This window comes from Cuculus canorus, chromosome Z (genome assembly GCF_017976375.1).
Source record: "Cuculus canorus isolate bCucCan1 chromosome Z, bCucCan1.pri, whole genome shotgun sequence".
NCBI classification, from domain to species: domain Eukaryota; kingdom Metazoa; phylum Chordata; class Aves; order Cuculiformes; family Cuculidae; genus Cuculus; species Cuculus canorus.
Window position 1 is genome coordinate 4875729 of NC_071441.1, and position 12038 is coordinate 4887766.

The 12038-nt window shown below is 37.6% G+C and overlaps 2 protein-coding genes across 2 annotated transcripts in view; one reads left to right on the forward strand and one right to left on the reverse strand.

Annotated features, from left to right (window-relative positions):
- Window positions 1–12038, forward strand: part of RIMOC1 (RAB7A interacting MON1-CCZ1 complex subunit 1) — a 173744-nt gene that overhangs the window by 76984 nt on the left and 84722 nt on the right. The gene's annotated exons all lie outside the window — the stretch shown is intronic.
- Window positions 1–12038, reverse strand: part of OXCT1 (3-oxoacid CoA-transferase 1) — an 82092-nt gene that overhangs the window by 4753 nt on the left and 65301 nt on the right. Inside the window, exons 14-16 of the mRNA XM_054054757.1 lie at window positions 11277–11366; window positions 6618–6698; window positions 4666–4767 (exon numbers count right to left, since the gene is read on the reverse strand). Of these exons, the coding sequence (XP_053910732.1) occupies window positions 4666–4767; window positions 6618–6698; window positions 11277–11366 (273 nt within the window). The remainder of the gene's footprint in view (window positions 1–4665; window positions 4768–6617; window positions 6699–11276; window positions 11367–12038) is intronic.

Sequence of the window (12038 nt, forward strand, 5' to 3'; positions counted from 1 at the left end):
CCTCAAGTGTTTTACATTTGAATGAGCATATTATGTTAAATGTAATGTCTGCATATCTGATGCTAATAGCCGTCATTTCTGCATACCAGCATCCGCTTCAGAAAGGGTCTGATCCCCATGAGTGCTCAAGTGCCATAATGCCTGTTGAAGATAACAGAGGTGGCAAAAGCCCAGCACCACTCAAAACTGGACCCAAATACAACTGTTTCTCTAAATAAGTATGATTAAATAAGCAGAAAAATGCTAATGTAACAAAAGGGATGGTTTGTGCTTGGAAAACAAGTAGTAATCATGTCTGAAATACAGAAAGCCCCTTGAGGTCACGGCTTTAAATCCAGTAGAGTCAGTCAATTCAGTATTACCCTGTACTAAGAGCACAGCATTTGATAAGGACTGAATGTGCTTAATGAAGACTGTTTCACAGTACGCAGCCACCGAGTTACTAGTTTCTTACAGTACCTCCCAAGCAACATGTTCATAACATTATTTCACTTACAGGAAAAACAGCTTATCTCGGAAACCTCAAAGTACTTTGGTAATGCTGAAAATGGAAGGAAGCAGTTTGACTCAGCAGCCCTGTATGCAGTCTCTGAACTAGTAAGGGGACACATGGCCTCAGGGACTTCTTGCAATACAGGCCTATTGACACTGATTTCCAACACCCAGCTACCCTTTTCAGTTACACGAACAGACCCATGCTTATTTAATTGTTTTTGGTTTTTTATAGTAAGCAGTTCCTTCAAGGCCTGATTCTGAATGATGTTGAGTTCTAATAACTCCAATGACTTTATCAAGTGTGCAAAAGCAAGTTATTGTTCAAAAATGTAAAAACAGCCCCTCGGAAAAAAAAACCTCAAAGACAGCCATGGTCCCTTCCTGGAGGTGTTCAAGGCCAGGTTGGATGTGGCTTTGAGCAGCCTCATCTAGTGGGAGGTGTCCCTGCCTACAGCAGAGGGGTTGGAACTGGGTGATCTTTAAGATCCCTTCAAACCCAAACCATCCTGTGATTCTATGATTCTAACCAGTGTTAGCATATCTGTTAAAATAAGAAAAGTTGCTTATCCCTTGCTAATACCTAATTATTTGAAACTGCAGATAAAAAACACCACAATTCCAGCATCAGCTTTTTTTTTCCCCAAAATCTTTTCCTATTATGACTTTTGCAGTGGGGTGATTGCTCAGGCTAAAACACAAGATCCATTTAAAAATGGATTTAATCCTGCAGCAGCCTGTTTCCCTAAAGTAAAACGTACTTTCAGAAAAAAAGACCATATCCTTTATTATTCTGTACTCACTGGCTCAAACTTAGAGAGTTAATTTCTGTTTAAATATACACTAGTCAACTGCTATTCAACTACTTAATCTTTCTTCAGCAGATGCTTTTCCTAAATTCCATGTTATCTTTTAAGATCATTCTGTAAAATCAAGCTTCTAGACTAAGGAAAGAGGAGAGGAAATTATACCTAGACAGACTTATCCTGATTATTTCTATAATGAAGTACATCTGCAAAAGTATGTTTCTCAGTCTGTTCTCTCATGGTCTCAGCAACAGTGTACACTGGTACACGCCCCAACAGATTACCTGCCAGGGTGATCTATATGCTGGGCAGCAGCAAATCTGATTTAAGCATGCAAGATAAGCCAACAATTTGTCTTCACAGCACAGTAAAATTGAGGGCAATTTGTTTATTTTTTACATGGTGTCAGTCTATAATGAGGATTACTGCCTCTAAATCACATTTCCTTTGACATTTTGTTGTTGCAAATGTCCTTTAGGAGATGTTTTCCCATAAAAGTAAGCAGACTGTGAAAACAGGACTGTATAGCCAAATGTGTCTCAAAGAAAGTCATACAGGCTACAAAGTTATCCTCTCCAAAAAGGGAGTAGTCTGCATGGGGACAGAAAGTTATATGTAAAGGTACAGTCATTTCTTCAACTCTCACTTGTGACAAACCTCTTTTGGTTCAAATTATTCTCTGTAGCTACTGAAAAAAAAGCTGCTATAAAGGGTCAACTCCTCACTTTCCATCCATTAGTTCAGTTTTAAACTAGAAAAACAATATGATCCAAAAAAAATGCTTATACTGTAGCAATACAATTTCACTAAAGTTCTTGTCACTAATATAAACAAGAATAAGATGTCTTATTCATAAGTGAACATAAATAATCATAAGCACAATTGTTACTCTGGCAGAAAGCCTGAGGCAGAGTCTTGAAATGGGGAATCACTGCCTATCACAATGCTCAAATCTTAGTGCAGGAGCTATAGGCGTTCACTGTATATGGAAATCAGACCATCAAGGGTCCAATATTATGCAACAGTGACTCAGTCTTGCTGGGAGGGAGGGAGGGAGGAACGAAGGAAGGGAGGGAGGGAGGGAGGGAGGGAGGGAGGAAGGAAGGAAGGAAGGAAGGAAGGAAGGAAGGAAGGAAGGAAGGAAGGAAGGAAGGAAGGAAGGAGCGTTCTTTCATGCCACAGCTTTATTAAACAAATAACTGTGGTTCATAATTCCCATCTGCAGTGACACGGAGATTTCAGGCACTTTTGGAACTACCAATCAGTGGGTAATACTGATCCCACACACAAAGCTCAGCAGAGGTAGATACTTTCCCCACAGCTCCTTTAGTGCAGCTTGTGATTTCACGCATGACCACAGCAGCTGCACAAAGCTGACTGTGCTGGAGTTTGCCTTCTGTAGAACCAGGAAATGGTGCCTGTAAATTGTGCTCTCTTGATCTCAGTGAGACAGATCCCAGGGATCTAGATGGTGCATTGCTGCAACACTTCACATCAATTGCTAAATTCAGGCTATCCTAAAAATTCTAAATGTATACTAGTCCTTTGTAACACTGATGGGAGAACACTAAGGAAGTGAGAAGCTCTAATCTTTTCTTTGGTCCTTGGTCTTGTCTTATCATACCCACCACGAACCTACCTATCACATCAAGCTTATGACCTTCCCTGAATTCTTTGGTTACTACTTCTTTCACTGCCTTGAGCATAGGATGCTGGACTTTACTATGGTTAACACATGCTCACTTAAATACACATGTATTGGTCATCTGAATCAAAAAGAAACCAACTCCTTTCAGACAAATAGGTTTGGAATATGTAAGGACTGGTGTCATCTGACAACAAAGTCCTCTCGTTTAGTTTCAGTCCATTTACTAAACATGCTTACTAAATATGGCACTTTCAATTTCTCATGAAGTTAATCCCCAAATTAAACATACAAGAACAAATCAAAGTCACTGACTGCAGTACATACAAAGCTACAAGGATGCTGGCTGTTTGACAGGCTGATAAGCCAAAGAAACAGAAGTCCTGACATTATTGAAGTTTTAAAAAATTTTCCTAAATCATAGCCAGAAGCTGAATGATTTCTTTTCAACACAGAACCACTGAATATGGAAGGTAGCTTCCATCACAAATTAAATAATAATAATTTATTTTGTTAGATGTTATATGGAAAATTAATAATGGAACAAAGTAATTTTGTAGCAGTTTGCTGCACTTTTCAGTTGCAGGTCACTCATCTTTAACCAAACAATTGTTCTCAGATAAACGAATGCATTTTCAGAATTGAACAGCTCTCTCTTTAAAATACCTAAAACTCCACAAGAAAAACACCCACTATCATATTTCATTATCAGAAAGGCTCTCTTATGGACCCAGAGAATGAATGAAATTCAACTAGCTCATTGTGCTGAAAGTTTTACTCACTGCCCATAGTATGCTCAAAGCCTTAGCAACGAAAGTTTCTCACTAACTGTTCTGCAGTCTTTCAGTCACTTGCCCTACCCCTCCCACGAAACTCTGCAAAGAGAAAGAGTATTGCATTTCATTACCAAATATTCCCAACTATTTTTACAGCACAAGTTGTATGTGTTCCTCGATGTCCCTGCCAAAGGAGGGCTGACCTGCCCTGAAAGGCCTCTCAAGACAGAAAAAAAAAATTCACAACGTGCATGTAGGAGAAGGCCTTCTGTATTTGTTATCAACCACACATACACAACCAGTTACAATCTGGTGTGTTACAGCTTTCCATTAATAGGCCAGTTTTGTGTTAACATTAACTAAGACTTAGGAATGAATGTGAAGGTCAAAAGGCAGTGGCTTTCTGGATCAATGCAGAACATAAGTTTCATTTGTACAAGGCAATGGGAGAGAAAAAGCAAAGATATCAGCAGTAAAGCATTTAATTGATTTGCACTAGTAACACAGAGTGGATGGGTTTAGTTAGCCCTGTCGAGAAGATTCAGAAAACCCCACCTAAAGATAGCATGAAAACTTAGCAACAGAGAGTTAGGTAAACTAACTTGTGCAACAGAAAAATAAATATTTGTCCACCTCTCAGATGTGAATCAGCTCCCCTCTTCAATGCATCATAATAGTTCCCTTTTAACACTGCCATTTTAGTCTTAGTCATTTCTCCATCTCTTCTGGTTTTCCGAGCTTCTAACGCATCCAATATAATCATACTAGATTGAGCAGTAGGCCTAAATTACCTTCTACTTTCATTGTAAATTCTACAGGCATTTCACGGAGCCCTTGCCTGTAAGGAGGAAACTTACTACATCTACAAGCCTTTATGTGATGAGTATTTGTGGAGAACATTTGTTCTGACACCAGACTAACTACATTTGTTTGTAAGATGACTTACTGTGAAGTCACAGCCAGTGCTTTTCTTGATATCATCCACTGTCAGCCCTTCCCAGATTTCCACAAGGGTCAATCCCTTCTTCTTGTCCACATCAAACACAGCCTGTCAGGTTCAAATAGCACACAATTAATTTTTTATTATCAAAGCAGAAAATGAGTATGTAAGTAGTAATATTGTACAAAAAGCTGAAGTAGTCAGCATTCCCTCAGTAACAAAAGATGCCATTACCAATTGGTTTCATTTTTCACTTCTCTGACCAGTAATAATTTTTGCTACATTTAATTGAAGAAACTAAAATATGAGACGTGCTAAGTTTTATGGGCAAAACATGCAACTGTTCTTCACTGCACGAAATGAGGCCCATGCCTTCTCTTCCAAACTAGTGAGAACTGGGAGGTCCAAAGGAAAGGACTGAGCTATTCTTTGCTGCAAGACAACACTCACCAAGAGGGATCATGAAGGAAAACAGGAAAAGACAATGGCTTTCTCATTCTTCTGTTTAGTTTTCAGGTCAACAGAGAGTGAAAGAGCAGCTGCAGATTATAAGCTTTCCAAATAGCTATTGCACACCCAGTGCAAATTTTAGTCTTTTCAGAAGCTAGCAATAAAAGACAAGATTCCTCATTGTATTTTTAATAGAAAGACTGGGAGGAAGTGACTAAAGAGGCAAAGGCAGTTATTTCTGATGTCTCCATAAGATATGCTTTTCACTTCTAAGGCTCACAAGCACATCCAATAAAAACACATGTAAAATTATGTTCACTTTACTAAAACACCAGTGAAGATTAAACTTGACACACAAGTGCTGAAGTCTTTAGCTCATCACAGAGGTGTACCAATGTTCAGCTGTCCTCTGGCCACCTGAGACTGATTTACAGGACTGAAAAACAATAACTAACTCTTAAAAAAGAAGCTGGGCATAAGGAACACACATACTAATAAGCCAGAGAGGAAATAGAATTTGCAACAGTAGGTGAGTACTATTGCAGGTTTGTGTCATCTCCTAATAAAGCAACCAGATCAGACAAGTGGTGACTCTTAGAGAAATTTCTGGTTTTTTTGAAATTTTCTATCAGTCCTTGTTCAGTCTCCTTTTTTGTGCCTTACATTTGTATAAGGCCAGTCAGTAGAAGACTAGAAAAGCTTCCACATTTTCATTTATTTTCCCTTATTTTGTGGAGAAAAAAAACTTTTAAATTACAGTAGCAATATACCACTGGCACAAAGCAAGTTCCACATCAGCACCTTTGATGCATTCTACTTAGTATGACAGATAGCTCACAGAGGGACTACTCTAAGCCCTTAAAAATGTAAACATCGATAATAAAAGGAGTATGATTACAGCAAAAACCTTAAGTCACTTATCCTTTGCTGAAAAGATCCACTAATGTACTTTGAGCAGCAGCGATATCAGATGCTCACATGTACTTGCACTAGAGAGAAAATTGCTTCACAAATGGAATCAAGGAAGGACAAAAGAAATGAAGCCCTGATATAGTGATAAGTTGTGTTTCTCTGAAAAAGTCTGTAGTATACCGCAAGGAAAATGCCAGTTGTTTGACATATGCATGCTACACAGTTGTTGCTATATGGAAAAAAAATGAGCTGTTATTACAACTGTATTTGGGGATTTGCATGTCATATGGCAAATTTTTAGCAATACTTTGGGAAAAACAAGGAGATAAGCACTTCACATACTTCTCAAGTGTGGCATCTTTATTCTGAAGGTGTGTAAGAGTACAGTCTAGTATGCTAGATGTCAACAGTCAAAGCTTTAAAAGAAAGAGCCTCCAGACCTCTGGAGTTGAACCCCAAGGGAATCTTTGCCCTTCATTGGCAACAGATACCAAATTTATTTTTAATTTTTACTAAGCTTTACTACTTTTACTGAGTGCCTTTTCTTAAGGATAAAGGAGGGAAGTATTGACAAGGATTCAAGAAAAGTACTTTACCTTCTCTGTAATGATGCGGTTTACACATTGTTTCCCAGTAAGTGGTAAACTGCACTTTTCCAAGATCTTATGGACATTGCCCTGTGTTTAACAACATATAGACAAACATTACTTTTCAAAACCAACACAACTTACTTGAGATTCAAATATGTACACAAAAAAGGAAAACCAATCTGTAGCAATTCACTGTTACTGTTTATCACAAAGAGTATGTGCAGGGTCAGCCATACATACAGGCATTTTAGCTCCCCAAGGCTGAAGTGCATAGTCACGCTCTGAAAATAATAAATCCAGTTTCTTTACACACATTGAAATCTCATTCCCTCCATCTCTCCAGGAAAGCCCAAAAGCAGATTAAAACATCAGTGCAATATGCACACCTTTCCGTCCTAAACAGAAGGTACATTATCTGCGTTTTAGACACAACACATTAGCATGCAAATACAGTAGAAAAGAATGTATATACAGAAAACAGAATTTACTTTAAGATATTTCCTTTTCTGGGGCCACAAATGCCAGCTACTCTAAATTCTGGGGAAATCACTAGCTAATCAGAAGACATAGCTTCTGACATGAAGCTGACCATGTAAGGTTTTGGGGTTTCTTCCTTCATTTTTTTAATTTTTTTTTCCCCGATTTTTTAAATAGGAGTTCACAAATGCTTTACATACTGCTAAATGAATGTAGTCTGCAAGAACTCTGCATGGATATGAAAGAGATGGATGACTACATTTTTAGAAAGTATTTGTAGGTATTTTATATAGATAGCATTGAGTGCACAGTTCTCCCATTATCACATGATTTTATTTTTTCTCTAATCATCAATTTTCAGTTATGCATGTCATCAGTTTACGTTAAGGCTTAATATAAATTCAGAAACCATTGCTCAGCCATTTCGACTCTTGAGGGATAATAAAATGAGCAATCCGTGCGCTTTTGAATTGATCTTTTTCTACAGAGAACTATTTCTTCATCCTAATTTTAATTCTGCTGGCAAGACCCACATCTCGCATGAGGCAACTACCGTGATGAAACACACCCACTGTTAATGAAAATAATTTCCAGTCATAGTGTTAACTTCGATTGATCTACTTATCTCTTGTCCATATAGAGGACCTTCCTGCAACACTTTGTCCAAGAGCCAACATTAATCTCTGCTATTTTCAGTATCTTCAGTAACATATCAGGTATACTTCTCAGCTGCATGAAATGAAGTATCTCTTATTGGCACCCAATTGAGATTGAAATGCATGGAATTTCAGAGGTGACAGCTTGAATGTTTTCTGTGACCCTGAGGACTAATATATTCCAGCTTCTTAAGAACTGAGCTAAGGATTATTGTATTACCAGTGAGTATAAAAGGTGTCTTTTGCAAGACATCAATCAGGGCACTATCAGAATAGGAATCCAAATAGAACTCTGTGAATTTTTACTGTCTGAATTGATATGGGATTTGTCCAGATAAAGGAAAAAACTGTTGTGTAGACGCATAAAATCTTAAGGTGTTTCAGCCTGCTTTAAATAAACAATTCTGTTGTTGAAGAAGAAAAATGTCCTTAACCTTCCACAACACATTTGAACCAAAACTATTCACAATGATAGAGTGGTCCATGTTTCAATCATGGGCAAATGCAAGTACTTAAAACGAGCTTCCATTCTATTTTTGTGAATGGCATAAACAACTATTTCACAACATGGAACAACAATGAGCCATACTATGTTTTGCAAAATGTATCAATGATGGTGTAGGGGTAAGAACTTGACCTTTATTTCTCTTAGTACTTAACAGATTAAGCACAGAGGCATAGTGACTACTTAAGAGATTAAATAACAACTTTACTTTCTATTACTTTTCTTCATGGTTATGAAAAAAATACATTAAGAATACCATAACAAATTAGACTTCAGGTCCATTTGCCAAGTGTCTCACAGTGGCCTAAGCATATGGAGTGAAAATGGATCCACCCTTCCACAGATATGTCCTCCTGATTCCTGGCATGCTGTGATGTAGAGATTTCCTGAGCTGGAGACTGCTTCTGAGCAATGCTACTTAGCTGTCACTGATGAATTTCTCATCAAGAAACAGTTTATTCCTTTTCATATAAACTTAATTCTTTGAGCTCCCACATCATCCTGCCCATCATCCGCAACTTCATAACCTGGCTATAAAGTGTTTCTTCTTGTTTTAAACATACTGGTTGCTAATTGCATTTGGCTACACTTACCTCTTTTATAAGGTAGTGAGTAGCCGTTCTGCATTCATCTTCTCCTTGCTCTTATAATTTTATGTATTTCTATATTACCCTTCCTCAATAGCATTTCTTAAGCTGAGTCTTCTGCAAAACTAATTTCCTGTTCTGTCACTTTTCTTCTCTACCTTTTGTTTTCATTACACAAAAAAATTTTAGCAATTAAAAAATGTAAATAATTGGGGCAGAGGGTATTCAGTTTTATTTATAATATACTGCATATCAGCATTTAAAAAGGGGAAAACTCTTTGAGTATTTGTTTGAGTGTTAAGATAGACACTAGTTGTGCACTCAGAATTACGTACATTTTGCCTGCACTGCAAGGACTCAGTCTATTTATACAAAAAACTTGAAAAGGATTAAAGGATTCTTCATAAGATCACAATTCAGACCAAAATGATCACAAGAACCACCTATTGCAGCAACTCTTGAACATGTCCACTGAAGGTATTGTGTATGTCCTACAGACTTCCACAGTGCTCTCATCCGTAAGTCTTGATGGCTGCTGATTTACAGGAGACTTTGGTATCTAATAATAGATTTCTTATTATTTATTTGGAATAAGATGACAAAAATGTCCCTGTACTCCAAAGCCAGCAGACACAACAGATTGCCACAGTACATGCAGAAATTTCCTTCACTTGGTAGCACGCTGGGCTTTGAGCAGGACAAAAGATGGTTCCTGTGATGCACAGATACAGATTAAATAAGTTGTGAGAAAATGTTTGGTATAAAGATTTAAAGGGTGTGAATATAAAATAGGCTCTGTAAAAAGCAGTCCTCCCTGTAAAAGGCTTCTGGACTTTCAGGGCTCAGTGCCATATTTCGTGTGTATCAAGGGAGAAAAGAAAAAAAAGCAGCAGCTTTTGATTTCTGAATATTAGATTTTCATATTTTATCACCTTCACTTTTGAGCAAACAAGAAGGAGATCACAAAAAGAGACTAGGTAAGGGGAAAGAGTGGCCAAGAACACTATACATTTAAAAGAAGAATAAAATAGTTTTGCCTTCTCACAAATGCAGGGGAAATAAATTACAAAAGCTATAAACGGTTCTCTAGGCATGCGCACCACGTACATAAGAGTCCAAATTACGTATGCATACATCGAAGTATTAATAATATTAATAAATGTCTATGCCTGACCTGTTTCTAACAGTGAACCTATCTGTGTTTCCATCATGCAAGCAACTTTAAAACACTGTACTGAAAAACAATTTTGGTAATAGCACTTTCAGGAGGAAAACCAGAATGAGCCTTAACTAAATTCCACAGTAACAAGAAATTTAGCATAAATCATTACTCATATCACAATAATACCTGAAGCATGTGTCTAAGCAAATGCATAACGGCACATCCATTTTGGGGAGGCTGTGATAAGGATGCGAGTCATACAGATGAATTTGCTTTTTGTTTAGTTATTTACACATACGCACGCAAAAACTACTGGGTCAGACTGAGTCTTGCTACCAAACTCTGAAACTACATTTTTCAACTTTTGTTTCTCAGTGAAAATTCATTATTCAAATCACGTTTAAAAACCACACAACTATAAATATATTTAGCTTTCCTGTTTTCATACTTACTATGGCCTACCATGTAAATTCCTTATGTTTTGCCCTTATGCGTTCTGACAGGGACATTATCTTGAAAAATAAACTAATTCTTATTGCAGAAATGTAACAAATTCGGAAGTACAGAAACACAGAAATTTTTTTAAAAGTTCATTTTTAAACATCTGGTGCAATTCTCTGAAAATAGAGATTTTTGCCCATCAGTCAATTTTTCTCATAGTCAGTCCAGTCTTCTCTCTCACAGCCACTCCTGTTTCAGAAGTTTCAAATCACAAGTTTCCTATGACCTTCTGCAGGGGGTTGTTTATACCCATAATCCCCCTCTCCCCTCAACAAAGAAGTCTCTAGGTCAACCTCTATCACATAATGATGTAAGGCAGACTGCATTTCATCATGCCAAAAAGATCTGTTTTATTAATCTGTCAGCACCAATTTGACTGGCAACTTTGGAGGCCAATACCCTTCCATCACAACAAGTGTTTAACCCTGGTGAACCTAATTTTTCAAATCATTCTAAAGGTGAAGAGAAATACCTTTGGGATATCAAGCGCTGTAGCTCCGGCAATTGCCACTCTCATTAAATTTGCATGAAGTAACTAAAAACTGTGTGCAGCTTTTAAACATTAAGTTAATATTTCATTTTTTTCCATGGTGAATGATTCACTTCAAGAGGAAAGGAACCATACTAACCTAGCCTCCTGTTGCATCTCCATAATAACTAACAGCAAAACTGTCAAATCTTCCCAAAGTAGCAAAATGAATTTAAGATGTCTTTTTTCTTCTTTGTTTCTTGGTACAGCACAAAACACTTATTTAGCAAGAAGCAGCTGAGCCTTACCTTGGCTGAGTGCTCCATGGTAACAACCACCTTGGTCTGCGCGCTGGATACCAGGTCCATGGCACCCCCCATTCCTTTCACCATCTTACCCTAAAATTAAATTTTTAATGGAAATGTAATATTTTTAGTATTTAAAAAAATAAAAAAAGGAATGACAAGACAAGATATTCATCTCTTCCTGCACCTAATTCACCACCACTATATTCAAATGCTAACAGAGCTTCACTACAGCAAAAACAGCTGTCCCATTCTAGGCTCTGTATCATGTAAACAGAAGAACCACGAGCAGAATAAGGATTCACTGCCATGGCTGGTGCCCTGGGGTGTAACTTAAATCTGAGTACTACCAGAGGCCCAACGGAAGCCTTGACACTGAGGAGTGATAAATTTACTTCCAATGGTTCTGGCATTAGAAATGCAACTGTTCTTTCTCCTGTCAAGAGAAATGTCATTACTTCCTCAAAGAAAATTTTGCCTATGAAATGTAACAACAAGAACATTTGAGAACTCTCCACCTGCCAGTTTAGAAACCCATGGCTCTTATCACTGTATCAGTACAAAGTGATCTATTTGTTCATTTGTTCTATTCCAGATGTCTGTGAATGTCATTTCAGAACATGGACAAATAAATGAATGTGCATCAGTATTCACTTCTATTTGTCACTCAAAAGAAGCAATGCTTTCTGCCTCTGTGACTCATTCTTCTCTTAAAGAGTGTCAGAATTGCACCTGTTATCATAGCAGCTATATTGTGGTTTGGCA